The sequence below is a fragment of the Acyrthosiphon pisum genome, chromosome A1 (genome assembly GCF_005508785.2).
Source record: "Acyrthosiphon pisum isolate AL4f chromosome A1, pea_aphid_22Mar2018_4r6ur, whole genome shotgun sequence".
NCBI classification, from domain to species: Eukaryota; Metazoa; Arthropoda; class Insecta; order Hemiptera; family Aphididae; genus Acyrthosiphon; species Acyrthosiphon pisum.
Genome location: NC_042494.1, coordinates 73,129,255 through 73,151,851, shown reverse-complemented (window position 1 = coordinate 73,151,851; position 22,597 = coordinate 73,129,255). Strand labels below are relative to the sequence as shown.

Sequence of the window (22,597 nt, the reverse complement as noted above, 5' to 3'; positions counted from 1 at the left end):
TAAGTTGTGTGAAGCGGTGTCTGAGTCATTATTTGAAGCAAATATTGCTGTGTCGTCAGCAAATGTGGCGAGGAGAGTTTGATTGGAAGTGGGCATATCAGAGGTATAGATATTATAAAGTAGAGGAGAGAGATCACTACCCTGAGGAACACCTGCCTTAATTTTTTGGATAGTAGAAAGTTCATTTTTGTGGCGTACTGAAAAAGACCGGTTATCAAGATAGGATTTAATTAAAAGAAAATAAGGTGAAGGGAGAAAGTGCTTAAGTTTGAAAAGAAGTCCGTAATGCCAAACGCGATCAAAGGCCTGTGATATAACGAGGAATACCGCAGGGCAAAATTGTTTTGACTCGAAAGAGGATGAAATTTTATCTACGATTCTATGGATTTGTTGAGTTGTATTATGTTTACGACGAAATCCAAACTGAGATTTAGGTAAAATATTTTGTTGGTCAATTAGTGACGAGATTCTATGTAAAATTAGTTTTTCAAAAAGTTTTGCAAATGTAGGTAGTAAGCTGATTGGGCGATAAGAACTTGTGAGATGTTTAGGCTTGTTTGGTTTTGAGATCATGATAATAACTGAATGCTTCCAGGTTGAGGGGAAGTACGACAAGCGTAGCATAGAATTATATACATGGGTAAGGAACAAAATTGACTTTTTAGATAAATTCTTTGCTATTTTATTTGTGATTTGATCATGACCAGGAGCTTTGTTAGGCCGAAGCTTATGAATGACTATTAGGATTTCGGGTGGAGAAATCGGTTTGGCAGGAAGGGACATGGCCACATGGGTAAGGGAGAAGACAAGGATGAGTTTACTAGGTCAGTGTGGTCAGGGCTAGGGATTATTTCTGGATGAGGAGAGAAAGTTGAAAATAAGTGGGCTCCAAAGAGGTTGGCTTTCTCTAAATCAGTGATAGCTAATGATTTGTCGGGACGTTCAAGAGAAGGGATATTTTCACGTTGATTCGTTAGCTTTTTTGTTATTTTCCAGAGGGAGCCGTTATTAGGAGACAGAGTACTTAGGTATTGACTAAATTGTTCAGATCTATATTTCGCTAATTGAGATTTAAGATCGTTTGATAGATGATTGTAGGCAGTTTTGTGTTCTGGGTATTTCGATCGTTGCCACAAGGATCGAGCATGACGTTTGGCTTTAATAAGGTTGACTAAGTATGAGGGGAGCGAGATGTGGGATTTGGATTGGTTTTTTTTTGGGGTGGTCAAGGAAGAATGAGAAACTGCATTTTGGATAGTTTTTGTTAATTTGGAGATTGCTAGGTCAATATCGAGAGGGCATTTTAGAGGAGTATTTAGGGACAAAGATTCGTCTAATTCAGCTTGAAAAAGTTTCCAGTCTACAGGGCCGGATGAGAGAAACGGGTTAGTCGTGGTAGAGGCAATTTCGGCGTCTAAAGTTAATAAAACAGGAGAATGATCGCTTGATAGGTGGTTAAGGCTTGTTATAAATTTGTTTAATCTATTTGGTAATCGTGTAATAAAAAAGTCGAGAATGTCAGGGGATCTATTTGCATGCGATGGCCACTAAGTTGGTTCATCAGGGGAGATGAATGATAATTTATGTTTTAAAATTGATGTATGGAATAGCCTGCCTCTCGTATTAGTATATCTACTGCCCCATTGAGAATGTTTGGCATTAAAATCACCACCTATTATAAGAAAGTTGCCTAGGCTATGGAAAAAAGAAAGAATTTTAGGTTCGGAAATAGGTTGGTTTGGAGGGAAGTAGGCTGAAGATATTGTGATGTTGAAATTATTTATTTTAATTTTGATATTAGCAGCTTGTAGGTATGATTCATTTGTGCTAGGCATTTCGTTATAAAAGAGTGAGGATTTAATAATTGTTGCAGCCCCACCATGGGAAGTTCTATCAGGGTGATCAGCTCTAATAATTGAGTAACCATTGAAGCTAATATTGGAAGTGGTGGATAGGTGAGTCTCAGTTATAAGGGCAATATCAATGTTTTTATGGTGAAGAAGGTAAAAAAGTTCATTGGAATTTTGTTTTAATCCATTGGCATTCCATAGGAAAATTGATAAGGAAGAGGCATGATTTATTGAGTTTGAAGTCATTTTTTTTCTAAGACTGTGTCAATTACTTTTGTAAGAAGTGTTATGAGAGGGGTGATTAATGTTTTTAGGTCATTTATAAATGATGTAAGTTGGGCAGTTAGTGAGGAAGTAGAATCTAATTGCGGTTGATTATTATTTGCAGTGTGGTTTTTATTTTGAGTTGCCTGAGCATAGGATAAATTAGTAGTAATAGGGATGCTTTGATTTTCTGAGGCACTGTCTGGACTGGGGTGGGTAATTACATTAGTATTATTTTTGTAGAATTTGTTGTTGTTGTTGAGACGGTGATTGTTGTTTACTTTGGAGTGACGGTTGCGATGAGTTTGAATATTTTTAAGAGCTGGACATCCCCGATAATTTGTTGGATGATCGCCGAAACAAAGGGCGCATTTTGCTGGAAGGTCCTTGCTTTTCGTACAAGTGGTTGAACTGTGATGATCCCCACAACGAACGCATTTAGGTATACTGTGACAGTAAGAACGCGTATGGCCATAATCTTGGCAGTTCATACATTGAGGTATTTGCTTTTTTGGTTTAGGAGCTTCGACTTTGATTTTTGTGTGACAAATATATTGTAATTCAAAAATGTCCTTATTGTTGATGGCTGGTTCGAGGTCGACAAAAAATAGTGGTAAAGGAGCTTTGGATTGGTAATGAAGTACATTTGTTATATTTCGAGTTAAGAACCCATGGTTACCCAAGTCTTCTTTGATAAAATCAACTGCAGTGGTGGGGTGGAGATTTATTATAACTACACGATAAGGTTTATCATCGTGTAGTTGGAATGTATAGAAATTTAAATTTTTTTGTTTGAGGTACTTTATTACCGTTCTATATGAATTGGGATTAGATGTGTTGAGTTTTAAGCTGTTTGATGTAGTTTTACACGAGAATTCCAAGGGTGGAGCTTGTAGGTTACTAATTTCTTCGCAAAAAGCTTGGTAGTTATTAATAATTGATTTAATAAAAATTGGTGGCGGAGCTTTTATGATAACGTCATTATCGACAGCCATTTCGTTATCAATTTAAGTATTGTTTAATCTTGTTTTCGTGTTGTTCGTATCGATGTACAAAGGGCGAAAGCGATTTGGAGTAGAAAATATATTTTTTTGAGAATTATTTTGATGGTTTGATATTTTTAGTTTGGGTGACAATCCAGGAGAGTTTAGACGTTTTTGATGAGAAGATATTCGCCATTCGTTTTCATTGTCTGAAGATTCGATTGGGGAGTTAATACTCGTTTGATTTAATAATGGTTTAGATATTTTAGATATTTTTAACGGGGATACCGTTTTCTTTTCATTGTTGCTTTTATACTTTGGACTTGTTGGATTATTATTATGAGAGGTACTCATAATAACAAAGGTATGATAATGATGTAGATAGAGAAATTATTTAAATTGCCTCGGATAAGATAAATTATACATTACCGGCGATTACAGAAGTCACGCGATGTGTGTAGGGCACCGCGACGAGCACTATGACTTGCTATCGGGGGCAGATAAAACGGGTCACAGTACGAATATACGTGTGGACTGTACGGTGTTGCAACACGAACTGAATATTCTCCTCTAAAAAAAAAAAAATTATCAAATTTGGTTAACTCTACAGGGCAGGATCATTGTTCCCGTAAACCGTGTTTTTGAGGACAAAATCACATTGGCACCGGGCGCCTTAATAAATAATATACCTATCTTTCTAAAATTTTGAAACTATTTCAGTTGCCTAGAATTTTTTTCAAAATACCTTAATTTTATTGTAATAAATATTATAAATATATTTAATTTACAAAATGAGTCATCCAATCAGGGGCGGATCCAGAAATATTTTACAGTGGGGGGGGAGCACAAAATTGTCCTTAAAATCGTATCCTCCAGGGCTCCAGCAAAAACCGTTTTATTACACAACGTAGACACAAAGTACGTCTAGTATAATATTATACAAGATATTATGCGCAGCGTACATTATATTTCACGCTAGGTAATGCCAATTGCCGAATGCACAAAAATATCACTTTTCACAAATGGAATGATGTGCGACGGCCGACGATGGACGGTCGGTTTTCAATAATATTATTAATTATATTTTTGCAATATTTTTTTTCCCCCAGAAATGACTACGGTAAGGATGGTCGACGACGGCAAGTTATACCGATAATTTTATTTATTTATAATGCCATAATGGTACAATAATAATGATATTTGGTTTCGGGTAATAGTTATCGACGAAGACAATCTAATTGTCGTCGTCGATAACAAGAAATTGTTTACATCGACGACGATCGATGACGGAACGCAATTTAGCTATAACTTATAAGCCTATAACATATTAACACAGTACCTAATACAATTACACACTCGCACACAATACATATTATATAATTATATTATTTTATTTTTCGTAAATTTATATTTTATAATACTGTATTTTGTAGTTGTAATAAACCACGAAAATAATATTCTTTACAATTTACTTACCAAGACTAACGCAATTTGTTCAGTAAAAAATAAAAAATAAAAATTATGTTTTAATAAAGTTATGAAAACTTTTTTTTACATTTGCCTATCAAATAATAAAATGTATATAAATTTGTATTAAAAATAATTTTTACGCACATAAAATGTCTTACCACTTGCTGAAAATCATGTTTCCATATCAACAATATAAGCTCGTCAGTAATAATAATATAATGCATACATTTTATAAAATTTTAAATATTCAACAATAACCTGAAATCCTTGAATCCAGTTTTAAAGTTATAATCAATGTGTTTGTTTTTAACTTTTATTATTATTATTATTAATTTTTATTTCATTAAAATACAAAACTCTTTCTACGTCATGTGTTTAAGGATACCTACTTATATACTAGTTTATGCTGCATCAAACACGGCATTAGCGGACTCTGCCCGAGCTGAGAAAGGGAGAAATGTATCAAGGCTGCGACCGTGAGAGGCCTTTTCAGCCTTTCTACTTCCAATAAAAATAATATTATGTTATAATTTTATAATTAGTTATGCAAAATTATTAATTTACAATTAAAAACGCATAGATGTTGGAGCGTCTGCCTATATTACTAAGTATATTTTATGATATAACTATATTGCTATTAAAGTGGTAATATATTTTAGTTGGTTAAATTTAACAAATATTACCAAATAGTTATTTTAAAAGCATAATTACTACAAGTTTAAACAATTTTTATACAGTTCAATTTTACCACTTCCGTTACATCGAAGTTCTCAACTAACACAATTGATAATTAATCTACAGTTGAACGACTTTCTAGGTCTAATTGTATTTATATATATTAATAAATACGTTGTTTTAGATATAAATAACCTTTAGAAAATACAAAATACATAATAAAATACAGAAATTAATATTGTTCAATATAATTAATATTATTTAACTCAGTTAGGTAGGTAGGTATAACTATTATACGTTTCAGTAGCTATAGGTCTGAAACGGAAAAAACATGTCCTTATTAAAAATTAAGTTTTATGAAAATTCCACAGAATAACATATAATATAGTACCCATATAATATGATAAATATTGAAATATTTACGCCTTACTTCAATCTAAAAACGCCTACCTACTCAATCATTGATGATGGAATGTGTGACATGAAAATAGTATGCCGCATGGTACTGGAAAATAGGGTATTGTATCCAACACTATATCAAATTCATAGCAGCTCTATTTAATATTTTCTAGTTAATACATATAAAAGGCACTACTAATTCAGAGTGTCGACAAAAAAAATCAATACAATTATATATTATGCTAATAAATATTGAAATTATAATTAATAATATAACATGTTTTGCATAAATATGTTGTTTCAAAGCGTGATTGGCCACGTGACCTCCTAGACAAATATATATATTTTTTAAAACACTCTATAAAAATCAAATTAAGTTAAATAAGTGTTACTGGATGTCACATTTCCCCCTTCACACAAGACACCAAGCATTGTACATTTATACATAGGTAGGTATGTAAATATTACTTATTTACTTGACTATACAGATTGTAAATATTCGTTTTTCTTAAAAGAAAAAAAAGATTGTTTATTGTATAATAATTCAACACTTAATTTAAAAAAATGTAATTATAAGCTATCTAACGACGTCTCAGTAGGATCTCCTTTTTGGCAATTGCATGGTTCTTTAGGGTTATCTCCTATATCACTGTCGAATGGCTTTTTAACAGACTCATCTTTTTGCCCAACAGATGGCTTTTTAGTTACTTTTTTGTCACCAAACAGCTCTAATGTTAATTCTGTAAGGAAAAAATTCACGTCTTCACTATAATCTTCAGAGCCATTACATTTACAGTTGCTATCTGTAGTATCTGGGCTACTTGACTTGTACTTTTCGGTCGAAGTAATTTTTGTATCATTGCAACAAACGTCTAAATAACTTTGACAAGGAGTTGTGTTTATCCTGAAATAATAGATAGCTGTACTGAGCAATGATCATATAACACTAATGATAAATGATAATACATAGGTACCTAAGACCCATATTATACATTTCATGATTTCAATTACTCTCAAGTGGCTAAAAAATAAAAATGTAAACTTTTCATATTATTAGGATTTATGACAAATGTAACACAAAGGTACCTATTTATTAATTTACCGATGAAAATATTTTATGTACCTGTCTATTTAGTGTCTTACCTTAAATTACTCTGTTTATTGCCACCAAGAGTCCCATTATTGTTTTTGCACATATGATAAGGTGTGCAGATGCATTTTTTATCCGATAGTATTGTAGTCTTCAAAATGCTCGTTGATTTGAGTCCCGCCGAAGACTGCAATTCAGATTCCAAGATGCCGACCACTGTTGGTTGTATAATAGATTTTTGTCGGATTGTCGACGATAAAACCATTGTGGCATACAAAAACAAACCAATAATATGCATGGTGTAATTCTGTGAACCATAATCAAACAATATATTATACAGTTGTAAATAATACGATAGGTACCTGTCTAAAAACAATTTTGAGATCATTTCAGACGTCTACATTTTTTTTTTTGAAATACTTCAATTTTAATATTATAAATATTATGTTTAGTTTACAAAATCAGTCATTCAATCATCCTAACTTTGAGTATCGTTATTGACTAACTATTTTTAATTAATTTAAATACTTAAGTTACAGTAAAACCTGTCTAAACGGTCACATGTAGGTATATAGGTACCTCTCTCAAACGGACAAGATATGGTAATGACCCAGGAAAAATATATTATTCTAATGTAATGGTTGTAATAAGCCTGTTTATAACGGACCCTTTTGGTGGTTCCGTGACTATCCATTATATACAGTTTACGCTATACAACAAAACTTTCATTTGGTAGTTACTGAAAATGTATTTAATATTTAATCATATTATATATTGTTAACAGATTACTTACCATGACCATCGCAATTTGTGTTACATAAATAATACATATATATTATACACTAATTGAAACACGAAAATCCAAATTATCTACAAAATGTACTTTTTAATTGTTTAAAAAATAATATACTTGATTAAATTTATATAAATTTGTATAAAAATCGTTTTCACGCACATGAAATTCGTAACCACTTGTTGCGGCTTATGCTTCTGTAAAAACAATAATGTAGATAGTAATGTTATGTGCATATATTATACTATTTTATATATTAATTATTAGGTAACCTGATATCCTTGATCTGGTTTTTAAATTTTAAACAACGTATATTTTTGTTCGGAATTCTATACTAATTATTCCTAAAAACATTGCATTTGAAAATTTCATTGTGTATAAAAAATAATAATATGTGTACGATAAAATTGTCAAGTTCCTTCGAATAATATTTTTAAATTACAACAAAATAATTAAAATCGTTATTTTTCATTTGAATATTGTTTGAATATACTAATGTATCATATTACGTATTTACGTATATTTACATATATTGTCATATTTCAATATTTGTAAAAATTATAAAAAATATAACAACAGAACGTAATAACAGCACATTTATGCTGAAAGAAAAATATGGTTTTTTAATAAGTGAAGTGAAACGTATTAAAGCAAAAAAGAAAGAATTTCCACGATTAATTGGTTAGTACAACGGTGCTATGATGTGATAGAAGTGCAAGATAATGAAAAACTAAAAACTTATACGTCCAATGAAAGATAATTCTGATATTATATTTTACGTCCACGACGAAGAATTATACGATATTTTACTTAACATCCACCTATCAATCGGACACAGTGGTAGACACAGAATGATGTATGAAATGAAAAAAAATATATAAATATATTTTAGATTCTGAGCGGAGCGAGGAAGCTATTGTTTTTACAATGGTGTTTATTTTAATTTTTTTTTATTTTTATTTTTATTTCCTGTATACAAAATTTCTTCCAGAAGGAGTGTTTCGATTTCAACATAAAATACCTTATCTTTTAGCAAATTGGATCAAGATGGTACTTTAGAGAGGTCATTTTTCGATTTTCTCAACAGTTATTTAATGCCACGGGAAAAACCACCGGAAAATTGCGAAAAAACGCTAAAAATGGGATTTTAATTTCCAACGCTTTGTTTATCACCATAGAAACGAATAAAAAATTATAATATTTTAATATTAATTCAACTTACATGATAAAATAAATAATAGCAAAATATAAAATATCTAGCCTGTCAAACCATCTCCGCTCAGAATCGTTTTTCTTATACAATGATATTATATCATTGGATTCAAGTCTAATACAACGCCAATATAAAAATTACCCACTTGTAATCTACTGTACAGCAGAGCGACATCCACTTACCTGCTTTTTTATTTTTATTTGTAATTTGTTTAAGATTTTATTAATTCTAATAAATTGACGTGAAGGAAATTAATATTTATATTTTAATAATAGTTTTAAATACATTAACTACACTCTTATTGTTAGCTTATAAAATATCTAGTTAGTATGTAGAATAACTAGTTGAATTATGTATTTATGGATTCATTCAATACATTAACTGAAAGTACCCGTAGGCCGTAATTCTATAGAAAAACTAGTTATTTTATAGAATTAAGGAATTTTATACATTGACGCTTACATATACAATGATATACTTGAGAAATTTCATGTACCACAAATAATGTCTTTAAATCACAACATAATAACAAAAATCGTTATTCTTTATGTTAAATGTTGGAAAACTTAAGGAGAATCTTACATTATATTTTTATTAAATAGAAAAGTTTTTATGAATTTCTAGCTCAAAATAATTTGCCAATTTTTATGATTTTAAAAAATTATTGTGGATTTACCATTTACGCTCAAATTTTTTTTTAATTTCTACTAAGAACGACTTATGAGGAACGTTGTTACATTTTATATTTTCAAGTTTTTTGACCTAGAATAAAAGATTTTATTTTATCAACAATAATTTTTTAAAAAAACTAATAAAACTCGAAATTTTCTTATGCCTATACATAAACAGCTCAAAAGGGTCTCAATATTTCGAAAATTGGTGAATAGAAATTGCTAATATAAACATTCATAGTGAAAATGTCATGTATCTACGGTAAATTTTATTATTGTAATATATTACAACGTCAATTGTCTGATAGTGGAAGTCAGTGACCAAGGTATGAAATTAACTCTTTAAAATTGCTAATCTAAAAACATTTATCCTGACAAAAATTATAACAAATATTGAGAAGACATTTTATTGATATTTGTTTTTATGTTTATGGTTTATTAATTATTTCATTCAAACATTTATAAGTATCATGTTAAGTGTTAACAATTAACTTCTATGAATCCAAACGAAGACGAATTATACTACTTTATTGCAATTTATAGGAACTACTATTGATTATAAATACTAGTATTTATAATCAATAGTACTACGTAAGTTGTAACGATTAAATTGTCGGTCCGAGTGAACAAAGTAAAATATGTAATTGTATTATTATAACAGCATCAAACTATACCTATCTACTAGGTACTATTATATCTACGGTAAGACTTAACATAGTTTATATAACATTAATGGAAATTTGAAACTGTACTAACTAAATGTTAAAATAAATAAATAATGAAAATTCAGTTTGAATATTATATCAAATATGTGATTGTTTAAACATTTAACTACTGTAGTTGAATAAAACAAAAACCTAGAACATAAATTATGCGAACACCATAATATAATATGGTATTGACATTGATTATAAATAGGTACTTACTAGTATTTTGTATTTATAATCATTGCCTAATCAATGATATATTTACTTTAAACACAATATACCTGATTTAAATAAAAACAATAATACAATTATTATTAAATCAACAACGATAATTAATTGTCAATAATAGTAGGTATCTATTTTAACAGTTATATCTAAATTTTGATCAATAATCGGGTTTTTTTTTTTTACTCGATAGTATTATTAATTGAATCTATATTTTTGTTAAGGTTATAGGTAATTTTCGTTAGATTGTAAATGTCACAACCTATTATATAGTTTAATAATTGTATAAAACTATATTATAGGGAAGTAAAAATTTTTAAAAAAAAACGTGGATCCCAGCCGCATAACTAACTTGTACGTTGTGTCTACGTTCCTCTCTTTCCGCTATAACAATCGTTTTATCGATCTAATTCTCATTATGTGCCTCTGTATCGCCCTTTGGCACGTCCTGCCATCGAGTCTGGTTATAGTCACCGTCGTCGTCGTCTCCTCGTTCACGTATTCCGGGTGTTGCGCACAGGCCACTTAGAGTTGCCTACTCAGAGTGTTTAAGGCGCGCCTCTGTAGCGGTCTATTCAGTCTACTATCGAGAACACGCAGCCATTTTTCGTTTGTGGCATAGGTATGCGTGACGCCTTAATGATTTATTATGGATCACGTTACGCGTACAATTTCATTATTATACATTATTTTGTTTTATATTAATGATTTTTTGCGATAATGCAAGAGTAGTATAGTCCGGCCCACGAGAGATTATTACCGTTTTGCGCATGCAGACTGACGGCGGAGACCGTTCCGAGGCTCCATTCCCCCCACTATTTCCGCGACTGTAGCGCGCCACGACTACAGAGTGTATTCAGTGATGCCATACATTCTACAGAGTGATGTAGTGCCATACGTAAGAACTACGATGTCGATTTTTTTTGTAATTGATATACGTAATTTCATCGTTATTTAATAACGTTTAATCGTTATATTACACCAATGTTATTATTATAAAATATTTTAATAAGTAGGTACACGTCATAAATATACAAATTACAAAACGATTTATTATATACTCATTAATATTATAAAATATTTTAATACATAGGTACACGTCATAAATATACAAATTACAAAACAATTTATTATATATACATTAATATTATAAAATATTTTATTTAAAACAAAAAAAAAATTCAAACTACCTATACACAACATAAAATTAATCGGAATTCGGAACAATCGGATGAAGTATCTCCTGTAATTGTCATTACGTGGGATGTTCCTCCTTCTTCAAAATCTTCGGTAATGAAATCGATATTGAACAATTTATCCTCTTCTTTAATAGTGTGTTCGATGAAATTGGCCCACATGTTTGGTGTTACAAGATTGACGCCATCGACCAGTAATTGTTGTACGTCGTTTAACTTGAATGTTGTATTGTTATATTTTACGTGATTTTTCACAGCCGCCCACGCCAACTCTATTGGGTTCAGCTCGCAATGATAAGGCGGCAAACGTAATACAATTTTATTCGATTTCAAAGCTTCTTCGTCGATCATACTTGTCATGAAGATGTTGAATTTCTCTGACCTTGTCCATCATCAGATGTTTGACCATCGGCGTCTCGATATTACAACCTTTGGACCTTAACCATTGCACTATTTTGTCCTTTTTCCAAGCCATTGTGGGAATGGGGTCCAGTTTGACGGAATGGTATGAAGCGTTGTCCATGACTATTACGGAATTATTTTTCAATTTAGGCAAAATTCCGCAGAACCAATCATAGAAGGTGTCTCCATTCATTTCGTCGTGGTAGTCTGCTGTGTTTTTTTTGGACTCAAAACACAGTAGACCACCCTCGACGAAACCCTCTGCTGAGCCGATATGGACAACAATTAATCGCTTGCCCTTACCTGTCGGATTTTTTGGCCCGGTAGACAGTCCTTCTAGGAATGCATCTCTATGCGATTTTATTGTCTCGTCCATCCACACCTTATTACAAGTCTCTCCTGCATTTACCCATGTCTCGTCGAGAAAGTATATTGTTCGACCCTCATTCCTATAACGTCGTATGTCTAAAATATATTTTTGTCTCCATACCACGATATCTCCTCTCTCGGTAAGGGCGCTGTTCCGGTTTCTCTTTGTATATTCAAACCCCAATTCCTTTAAAATACGTTGCAAGGATGTCCTGGGTATAGTTGGTAACTCCGTATCATCATTGATGGCCTGAACGATTTTTTTTAACGTTGGAATGTCGTTTTTAAACCAAAACCCGTGTATTTTTAGAATCCGATATTAACTGATACATATATGTATTATCATTGATTATAAATATTATGATTATAATCAACGCAGTATTATTATATTATTCTGTGGTATAACCTATGTACTATAATTGTGTAAACGAAGAAAAACATAACAAGAAATATAAATCGGCATTCGGCGTACAGATAATTTTATTACACAATGTTTTGGCCAAGTTCGGTCGACAGGCGCCATGCTCCAGTGGTTGAGCATTTTATGTTTATTTAACTACCTATATGGCTATATAAACCGTAGCGCGTAAAGACAATTTTTTTTTGTTATATACTTGTAAAAATGCCAATGGTGGGCAAGTTAATGAAAATAATTAACTGTGGAAAGTTAAGTTAATTCAATTAAATTACCTTCAGTTAAGTTAAAATTTAACAAAAAAATAAAATTTAACTAGTTAAGTTAAAAGTTAAGATGGAAAATAAAATAAACTTAACTCAGTTAAAAAAAAGTTAATTTTTTTTTAAGTCATAATATTCATAATTCATCAATTGCCCTAGTAATTTTGATTTGTACGGATATTTACCAAGACGCTTTGCACTGTGCTAACATAAAACTTAAAATTATTATTATATTTCATTGTTAGCAGACACTTATAAGTTATAGGTTACCTAACTTATAAACCTTAAATTATACTAAACTTGTTAGAGTCTAGAGAAGATATTAATTATTAGTAGTAGTGTAAATTTTACATCTTCTATCCTAGTTAGACTTTTTATATTTAGTACCATTATAATAGTCTATTATTAAAATAAAATCAATGAATAATGATAATAGTATAATACCTACCAAAAATTGTTTCCATATTTATTTCGATAATGTTATTTTCTAAACTCATACGTTTGCTTGTATTTATAACGAATACGACAATATAAATTATAATTTATAAATATCTCGGACGACTTTTTGTTTTGTCCATTGGAATTATTGTCGTATTTACCAGAAACCAGTATATGTTATTGATATAATGATTTCCATTATAAGACTATGATATTTAGTTTTAAAGCTGTTTTTAGGAATTGGAGATTTAGATAAAACAAAAATCAGATTATTCAATACCGAGTAGATCATAAAATTATAGAATTCGTGAAAATAGCCAGTCCATACAAGGATAGTATACTAATTATTACTCTTTACTGTAGTACCTATAGAATATAGATTATAATATAATTTGATTATTATGAATTGATGATATTATATTATCAGAAAAATAAATTACCAAAATTGAATGAATAAGTTTTGTCTCTTGGTTCCACACATGATAAAAAAAATTTAATTAACTTAACTGTACAATAATGATAATAAACTTTAAAAAGTTAAGTTAAGACAATACAAAATTTAACTGAATAAGTTAATAAGTTAAAAACAAAAAAAAACTAACTAGTTAAGTTAAAAAGTTAAAAAAAATTAACTTCAACTTTTTAACAAGTTAACCTTTGAAAAATGCGTACACTGAATTAAGGGCGTCATATCTATGTTTTCTCCCTCATACGCACTGTCCCTTAATAATACGACCCTGAATGGTTCTAATAGAATTGTCTATCCGTAAAGGTACTATTGAATCTCTAAAAAGTATATATTATTATTATGATTACTTAGGTAATATAATTACTTAAAGGAGGTAGGTATTCAGTATTTACTATTGTCAACAATTGTCTTAAACTGTATTGGTTTTACAATAATGTGTTCTTTTTTTGTGTACCTATCTGTTGTAAAAATTAGGGCAGTGAAAATACTTCATTCTTTAACTTTGCGTGCAGGTAGTTTCTTATGGAAAATCAAATGTGGTAAAAATTCTTAGTACTTTTCAAAATATTTGAGGAAAACTAACAATTATGGATAAACAGGAATATTTATGATTTATGATTTACACAGTACCTACTAGTTTTTGACAAAATCGATTGTTATTTTATTGAAATTCATAAATAAAATATAACATTAGATTGGAATTAGAAATTTTCATTGAATATTGATATTGGAATTTTCTAGATATAATACTTATATAAATTATAATTATTCAAACTATTTTTGACTTTTTTGAGCTGAATAGCTCTAAAAATATAGACATTAGATATTTTTGACATTTTTATTAATTTTACAATTTGTTTATACTATATTTATTTTAATTCCTAAAACTTCTAAAATATAATACAAGGGTTTGATCTTACAACTATAAAAAACATCAAAAAGACACGTTTTAATTGTTATTACTGTTATTAGAAAGTATTTTAAGTTAAAATGTTAACAAAATTTGTCAAAATCACGAAAACAGAAACTATTCTGTAGTTTAAAATCCATAAAATGTATATTTTACTACCTAAGGCCTTCCAATTTAATATGATATAACTTATTAATTTTTCTTACTAAATTTTACGTTCACTATATTTGGGTAGTTAAAAATGCAATTTTAAATTTTTATAGGTAAATATATATTTATGGATGAAATTAATGCTGCTTGTGTTACATAATAAAATACATATCTGATTAGAATTTAGGAATATTACATTAAATAGTATATATGAAAAAAAAAAAAACAAATTCGGATAATTTATGACTTATAGTTAAATAAACTAAAATATACTTTATTTTAACATTGTGAAGGGTCCAAATTAGATAAACCTTTTTTGAAATATGTAATCCAGGATGGACCAGTATCAGTACCAGTTGCTTGATTTGTGAAATAATTAACCATGTATGCGTCAATATTCTCGTGAGTAAGTTGCGCAGTGTTATCTAAAGAAAAAAATTATGTTTTAATTATTGAAATAATAAACAAGGTTATTTAGATTATAGATAAAATAGTATATTTAGAGATGTTTATGCTGTACATTTTATCAATTTTTTTTTTACCGGTAAGTTTTTTACTTAACACTATCGTTACGTGGCCTATTTAATAAATGCAATCAAAAACGCTTATCCCGAATTGCAAAGAGAGATCTTTTTTATCAACTGATAATAAATACCAATACAATAATCATTATACTAATCATATTTTCTATTTCCTCAACATGTATATAAGTAATAGTTAAAAGTAAATAAATATAAATGTTTTGACTTTTGAAAAAAAAAAAAAAAAGGAAATGCTCTGTTAATTTTGATAATTTAATTTAAATTGTTTATTAATTTTATTGAATTATGAATATTCATAATATGTAGGAACTTATACAGAACCACGGTATATACCGTAATATACCGTGTACTTAACAATAGATCCATTTTTAGTTAAGTGTTGTTATTATTAGAAAGAACTTAATTTGTCAATAATACAATAACAAAAATAAAAATCGTATTTACTAATAAAAAAGATGGATCTAAGAAATGTTATTATTAACGTTAGATTCTATTTTATCATTTTACTACTTTATTGGTAAATATACCAATATTTTTTTTACTTAAATTCTTTATCTCTAAGTATATTATGTCACTCTATTCGATAATTTTTAAATCTATTAAAACCTCAACATTATATGTTCAAAAATACCAACACTAAGATCGTATGACTTATGTTTGTTTAAGACTATACGTAGTATTATTATATTTGGTCTCTCTGGAAGTACTGTACATGAATAGTTAGAAACATTAGCAGCCGATCGTTTGACATCTACCAATTTACTAAGAATTAATTTTGCACAATTGACAAGGCTATTAAAAATGTAGATGCCATTTGTTATTCTTTGATGATCTAAATAAGGTTCATACTCAATTTTGTAGACTGTTAATAATATTAAAGTTTAATAGTAATATAGAACATTAATAATAAATATTTTTAAAAAAACCAGAGACAGATTTAAGTAGGTAATAGGAATTTGACGCTTTGATATGGAGAAATAAATGGTACCGTCATATTCTGTTGTTATTTTAACAATATTTAACAACACGTTGGTAGTGTTGCAGCAACGTAAGTATTAATTTTTATTAATTAATTTTATGTTTAATATCTATAGTTTTGAAAAGGTCTGAAAACTTACGCTAATACTCATTCAATAAGACGTTTTTCATAAAAAATATGTTCGGATGCGTGTTAATATTACTACTCTATATTATAAATTATTATTACGTTTATTAATTAAAATTACATTTTACTTACTTAATCCAACTTGGCCCACTGTTATTAAACCCTGGTTTTTTAATTTAATTTACATATTATAATACCTACTTATTTAATTGGTAAACAAGAGAGTTACCTACCTATTATTTAATACCTGACAAGAATGTTATTATTATTATTATTATTATTTTATTAGAATACTTATTTAATAGGTCAACAAGAATGTTTTTTTTTTTTATATGTTAATATAATATACTCACCCGGTAAAAATATATTTGCTTAATTCAGAAAATTGTCTGGTATTGAAGTGAAACTTCTTTATAGAGGGTACAAAAAAAATTAACAACGGTCGGGCACGGTCGGCCGTCACGAGCCGTCGTCACGGACCAGCTGTGCATCGGTTAAACGGTATCATAGAAACGTAGATTATTATTTTTGTAGTACCTATGTAATAACAACTAATTATATTAATTAGATTTTTTTATATAATATATAAATTCTGTGTTTCTATGTTATTCTATGTTATCTATGTTATCGGTATTATATTTGTGAATTATTATTACAACAAAAAAGATTGTCATTTTGTTTAACTTAAAGTTTGGTCAATAGGCTATTACGCCCTCAACCCTTGCCAGTGGTTTGTTTTATTTTAGTAGCCTTCAACTCTTCCCAGCAGTTTGTCGTTCTACGTTGTGTGAGTACTATTACATTTTACATAATTTTTATATTATTAACTACTTATATATAAATTCTGTTTCTGTATGTGTTATCGGTATTATATTTGTGAATTATTAAAACAAAAAAATATTGTACATTTAATACTATAATACCTAATTTTAATTGTATCATTAAATATAAGCGGCCAAATGTCAGATCTGGAGGAGTAGCTATATATCATAATAACGACGATATAGTTAATATTGTCACTCCATCGACTGAGATGACAATAGGACAATCAAAGTTATATAATTCCAAAATTACTCCAGTCGGTGAATTTTGTGTTGCTGAGTGTTCAAAACAAAATGAACCAATCATCTTCATTGTAGCAGTTTATATCTCACCAAATCAAAAAATAGATGATATAGTTTATTTTTTAAAAAAATCGTTGATTGCCTATTCTACCAAAGGTACACCATTACTCGGCAGGGGAGAAGATAAACTGCCTATGATTCTGAGTGGAGACTTTAATGTTAATTTTGCATTGGATAGATCAGAACCATGAACACAATTTTTGCGTGAACATCTCAATTTATCAATGAATAATGATCCAAAAATTCCAACAACGCGGTCAGGAACCACAATAGATGCTATTTTCACACGATATTTTAATAATGTACAATCAAAAACGTACATAACTTATTTCAGCTATCATAAGCCCACTGTATCATTAGTTAAAAATAAATAATAATAAAAAAAAACAGTTCTATTGAATATAAAATTGTAAAGTGTATTTTTTTTATTTTATTCCAATACCTCATATCAGTTGCATGACTAAAAGAAGTTTCACTTCATCCCCGCGTACTTGTTACACGCTCGACTTTTTTTTTTAAAAATTTAACATAGTGTCCCAAGTTGGTTTAAGTAATAGGTAAAATAGGTTTTTCATAAGAAAAACATGAATGCGAAAATTCAGTACAACATGGGGCAAGCAGTAAAATAAAAAAAAACTTTAGAAGAAACAATTTATATGGTTCAAATGCAACAGAAATCAATAAATCTAACCTTAACTAAAAAAAAAAAGTTACATTGAAAATACGTCTAGATTAATTAATCTTAAAATTATTTATAAAAGAATTTCAAAACTGCCCCAAATTTGCCTGTTTGACAGTACCTATAATTATCTAATATTTAAAAGAGCTACATGGTATTATTTTGTAATACTTCTGTTACCCAAAAATGTTTACAGAAAAAAGATAATAATATAAAATATTTACCCGGGAATGTAATATTAGCAAAAGCATCCAGAAGTCGAGATCGTAGTTTAACTAAATACTGTTCATACTTTGAACATTCAGCATTGAGTTGTTCATTATTAGCCACTAATTTGATACTAACATTTTGCATGTTTTCAATATGTTTATCTAAGACACATACTTCTTGTTCTTGATCTGTTACCTTTTTACGAAGGTTCCTTAGTTCAGTATCTCTAGCTATGAATAATAATAATAATAATAATATTATATAAATAAATAAAAATAAAACAAAACCAACCTTTATTAAAGTTTAAGAATTCTTCAGTAAATATAGGTATGTCATTAACTGTATTACTGTTGTCACTAGATGTAGATGGTTTTTCTTTCATCAATTCTTGATACTAAATTAAATATAGATAATATAATTAATAATTATTAACAATAAATTTGTAATTTAAAAAAAATCTTAATCTGTTCTATAATATATATTTTTCATGTAACTATCTTTATTTAAAGCTCTATGCCGTGTCTTCGCAAAAACAGGATAAACTGTATAATTAAATTACCCATATTACACAGTAGCCTATACATATTTTTGAATTCAATTTGCAGGCACTTGCAACTAGACTATTGGATTATCACCTCCCACAGACAGAATTCTAAAATAATATGTATGGGGTACTGAGTACAGTAAGTAATTGTGGTATAACGTATAGAGTGTACCCAGTTTTCGCGGACACACGATATATTTAGTTATTTAATGATTAAGTTTTTTGCATTGGGGTTGAATTCTCATACTTACGCCACTGTTTGTTGTAGATGGGTTTTTTTTCTCCGATGTTTGGTCCTAAATATAATTAATATGTAGATAATTAATAATTATTAACAATGAATTTGTAATTTTTATGAAAATGTTAATTTGTAATATATATTTTATATGCGACTATATTTATTAAAATCTACAGTATAAATAAAATATAACCTTTCTAAGTTTGTTATCATTAGGTGAGTATTCTTTTTTTATTTCTTGACCCTAAATAGAATAAATACATAGATAACTAATAACAATGAATTTGTAATTTTATAAAAATGTTAATATATAATACAGCAGAAATCGGTTATAACAAGTTTTAAGGGCCAACTTGTTTTTATTGTTGTAACTGATAATTTGTTATATACGTTATAACGAGCGTTCAATGTAACCTTTCAATCATCACAGTAATTGAATCAGATGAATGGCCAAATGTTAATGAGCCAATCAGAACACAATTCCGTATTAACTGCTGATGGCTCACCTAAGATTGTTGTTTGAAGCGATGCTCGTAATAGTGATTTCTACTGTATATATTTTTTCATGCAACTAGATTTATTAAAAGCTCAAATATAAATAAAATCTAACCTTTTTAAATTTGTTATCATTAGATGTGTTTTCTTTTTTTATTTCTTGATCCTAAATACAATAAATACATAGATAATTAATAACAATGAATTTGTACTTATATGAAAATGTTAATTAGTAATATAATATATTTTTCATGCAACTATATTTATTAAAAGCTCCAATATAAATAAAATATAACCTTTTTAAATTTGTCAGTATTGGATGGTTTTTCTTTATCCAATTTTTGATCCTAAATAAAATAAATACACAAATAATTAATAATGAGTTTATAATTTTATAAAAATCCTAATCTGTAATATATATTTTTCATGCAACAATCTTTATATAAAGCTATAATATAAATAAAATATAACTTTTTTTTTAATTTGATATGGTGAAATTGTTGGTGTACAGTTAAATGACTATTTATTATTTAAAATAAAGAATTGATGTAACAGATATTAATGAATAAAGACTTTCTTGGATAATATTATACAACATTTCAAAACAAACTTTTTTAAAACATCATAAGGTTAATATTTTGTTTACTGTTAACTATAGGTCACAAATATTATATTAATTTTAACATTTAAACTTTTTGGGAAAATAATATATGTAATTGAATTTTTCAACTAACTTTTTTGATAGTGATATCAAATTTCTTTCTGTTCGATTTGAATTCCTGAAAATTTCTATATGCATCAGTCTTTTTATAAGCCTCTAATTCTTCAACATATTTTAATCGTTCTTGTTCGGCGGCTGAAAGGTATGTCTAAAAATAATAAAATATTTCTATGAATAATAATTAAAATCCTTAATAATTAATAATTGTTTTCTAAATCTTAATATCTGTATTTATTCACTATAGTTTAGGTATAATATAAAATGAAATGATTACTTGTTTTTTTTCTGCTGGCATTTGGTTCCATTCAGTAGCTAACACTTTAGTTATTTCAGAAAATAGTAAATTGGGATTTTGAGATGAAAATTGTTGACGTCTATCATTCAAAAACCGTATGTATCCTGTAAATATAGACAAACAATGAATCTATTTTTAATACTCTTGAATAATTTATTCTTTTTTAACCACATCAAATTGTATTAATTAATTACCACTAAGTGGGGGTTTTGGAGCTCTTTTGTCACGTAAATAAGTTCTACGTGTTTTCCTTTCAACATAATTTTTATTATCTTTATTTGGCGTACTGATTTCCTTATTCTGACCTGAAATATTTAAATGTAGACAATAAGTAGGTACGCAATGGCACATACGACATAGCTATTATTAAAATACTAAATTATAAACGTAATAGTACCTGATTTGTCCATACACCAAGTGTTTTTATTATTCATCATTGTTCTTAATCGAGCTATTTTCCTTATAAAGACTACGCGTAGAAACATTCAAACAGGCCAACGGCTTGCGACATTTTCCGCACTGGCAAAATTCAAAATAACGAATAATAATGAATTAATGTCAATCGTGAAACACCTAAACGTTTCAAGTACCTAAGAATTTACGCACTCGTAAAACGACGGAATATTGGAAATACCAGTAATGATTAATAAATAATGTGGTTCGGGAACTCGGACGTGTTATCTCTTGTCTGCGAAGTCGCTCACGCGGATGCAAACATGGAGTAATACCATCAGACAGGATCACCAGACACAGTCGTACACTAACACGAAATCGCGAATGAGGATAATAATATGACTATAGTGATCGCATATTATACGTATTTACGCAGAATAAGGTGAGGTTAGGTCAGTGCCGTAGTAGACATGATATTACGACATTCCTATCTTCACCACGGTTGGCTTATCTTTTTTTTGTTAAGAATTTTAGGGGAATGTAACCCGATAGGCCCAATCCAAAATCCCTTGGTAATAACTTATAACCATGCTTGTGTCTTTGTAGTGTTGTACACGAATAACCTATTGAGAATAATAATATCATAGTTTATAATATCTTTATAATATTGTAAAATATAAGTAAAACAATAGTATTACAATATAATATAGGTACTCAATGATAATAAAATGTAAGGACCAGTATAAATAGTATAATATAATATGTACTATAATAATTGTGTACCTATTTAATTAGTATATAATAATGTTCATGGACTGTCAATGACCAGTGTGGTTCGTATTCAGAGTTTTCTTGTTCGCTAATTCAATAATATTGCTAAAGGTAAAACGATTTCACTAGTTATAGTTTACGAAACCGTGCTACCTCAGAAATTTGGTATACCTATTGTGATAACGCCGTAAGGGATTAACCATGGTTTAAATATACAAGGTTTTTGCACATAGTCCATATTGTTATCAAACAAAAATAAAATGGCAGCGTAAGGGTACGATCCATATCACAGCATATAATAATATCATAGTATAGCCAGTATACATCGCCCCTTATTCTGGCATTTTAATTCCTTAACTTGATAAAATGATATAGTGGGGGTACTATTGCAATAACCTTGTATATTTAAGCCATGGGATTAACCACACGGAATACGGACACGGTAACTAGTAAGATAAGATACCCTTAAGATAACGGATATATGAACATTTGCAATACCCACAGATATAAAATACAGTATTTTATATC

General features: G+C 28.9%; 3 protein-coding genes across 5 annotated transcripts; all 3 read right to left on the bottom strand.

Moving 5' to 3' along the window:
• Positions 1–5,482: 5,482 nt before the first annotated feature.
• On the bottom strand, positions 5,483–7,748 carry LOC100574855. 3 transcript variants are annotated; one of them, XM_029487482.1, is made up of 3 exons: positions 7,399–7,508; positions 6,785–7,038; positions 5,483–6,545 (listed from the first exon to the last, which is right to left on the bottom strand). In XM_029487482.1, exons 1-3 carry the CDS (start codon positions 7,423–7,425, stop codon positions 6,212–6,214), a joined length of 615 nt encoding a protein of 204 aa, XP_029343342.1. In that variant the 5' UTR covers positions 7,426–7,508; the 3' UTR covers positions 5,483–6,211. The 3 variants fall into 3 exon arrangements, with proteins under 3 accessions (XP_029343342.1, XP_003246057.1, XP_029343341.1); XM_003246009.4 differs by lacking the exon at positions 7,399–7,508 and adding an exon at positions 7,525–7,748 and having other exon boundaries at positions 5,484–6,545; XM_029487481.1 differs by lacking the exon at positions 7,399–7,508 and having other exon boundaries at positions 5,484–6,545; positions 6,785–7,377.
• A 4,107-nt stretch (positions 7,749–11,855) lies between these two features.
• Positions 11,856–12,830, bottom strand: LOC103310046. The gene is made up of 2 exons (XM_008187093.1): positions 12,795–12,830; positions 11,856–12,557 (listed from the first exon to the last, which is right to left on the bottom strand). The coding sequence occupies exons 1-2, from the start codon at positions 12,828–12,830 to the stop codon at positions 11,856–11,858; spliced, it is 738 nt and encodes a 245-aa protein (XP_008185315.1).
• Positions 12,831–15,182: 2,352 nt separating this feature from the next.
• Positions 15,183–21,915, bottom strand: LOC100574946 (high mobility group protein 20A-like). The gene is made up of 9 exons (XM_029487480.1): positions 21,303–21,915; positions 21,100–21,210; positions 20,885–21,009; positions 20,624–20,758; positions 20,186–20,236; positions 20,005–20,055; positions 18,904–19,006; positions 18,627–18,842; positions 15,183–15,377 (listed from the first exon to the last, which is right to left on the bottom strand). Exons 1-9 carry the CDS (start codon positions 21,388–21,390, stop codon positions 15,232–15,234), a joined length of 1,026 nt encoding a protein of 341 aa, XP_029343340.1. The 5' UTR covers positions 21,391–21,915; the 3' UTR covers positions 15,183–15,231.
• Positions 21,916–22,597: the final 682 nt, after the last annotated feature.

Bases quoted from the DNA above. Each gene is read 5' to 3' on its own strand.
- LOC100574946 (XM_029487480.1), bottom strand. From the start codon at position 21,390: ATGTTTCTACGCGTAGTCTTTATAAGGAAAATAGCTCGATTAAGAACA. The intron at 18,843-18,903 runs GTTGGTTTTGTT...TATTATTCATAG, and splicing joins ATTCTTAAACTTTAATAAAG to CTAGAGATACTGAACTAAGG. The intron at 15,378-18,626 runs GTAAATATTTTA...TTTTTTCTTTAG, and splicing joins TGCTAATATTACATTCCCGG to ATAACACTGCGCAACTTACT.
- LOC103310046 (XM_008187093.1), bottom strand. From the start codon at position 12,830: ATGGCGCCTGTCGACCGAACTTGGCCAAAACATTGT. The intron at 12,558-12,794 runs GTAATAAAATTA...AAAATCGTTCAG, and splicing joins GAACTTGGCCAAAACATTGT to GCCATCAATGATGATACGGA.
- LOC100574855 (XM_029487481.1), bottom strand. From the start codon at position 7,119: ATGATCTCAAAATTGTTTTTAGACAGGTACCTATCGTATTATTTACAA. The intron at 6,546-6,784 runs GTAAGACACTAA...CTATTATTTCAG, and splicing joins AATAAACAGAGTAATTTAAG to GATAAACACAACTCCTTGTC.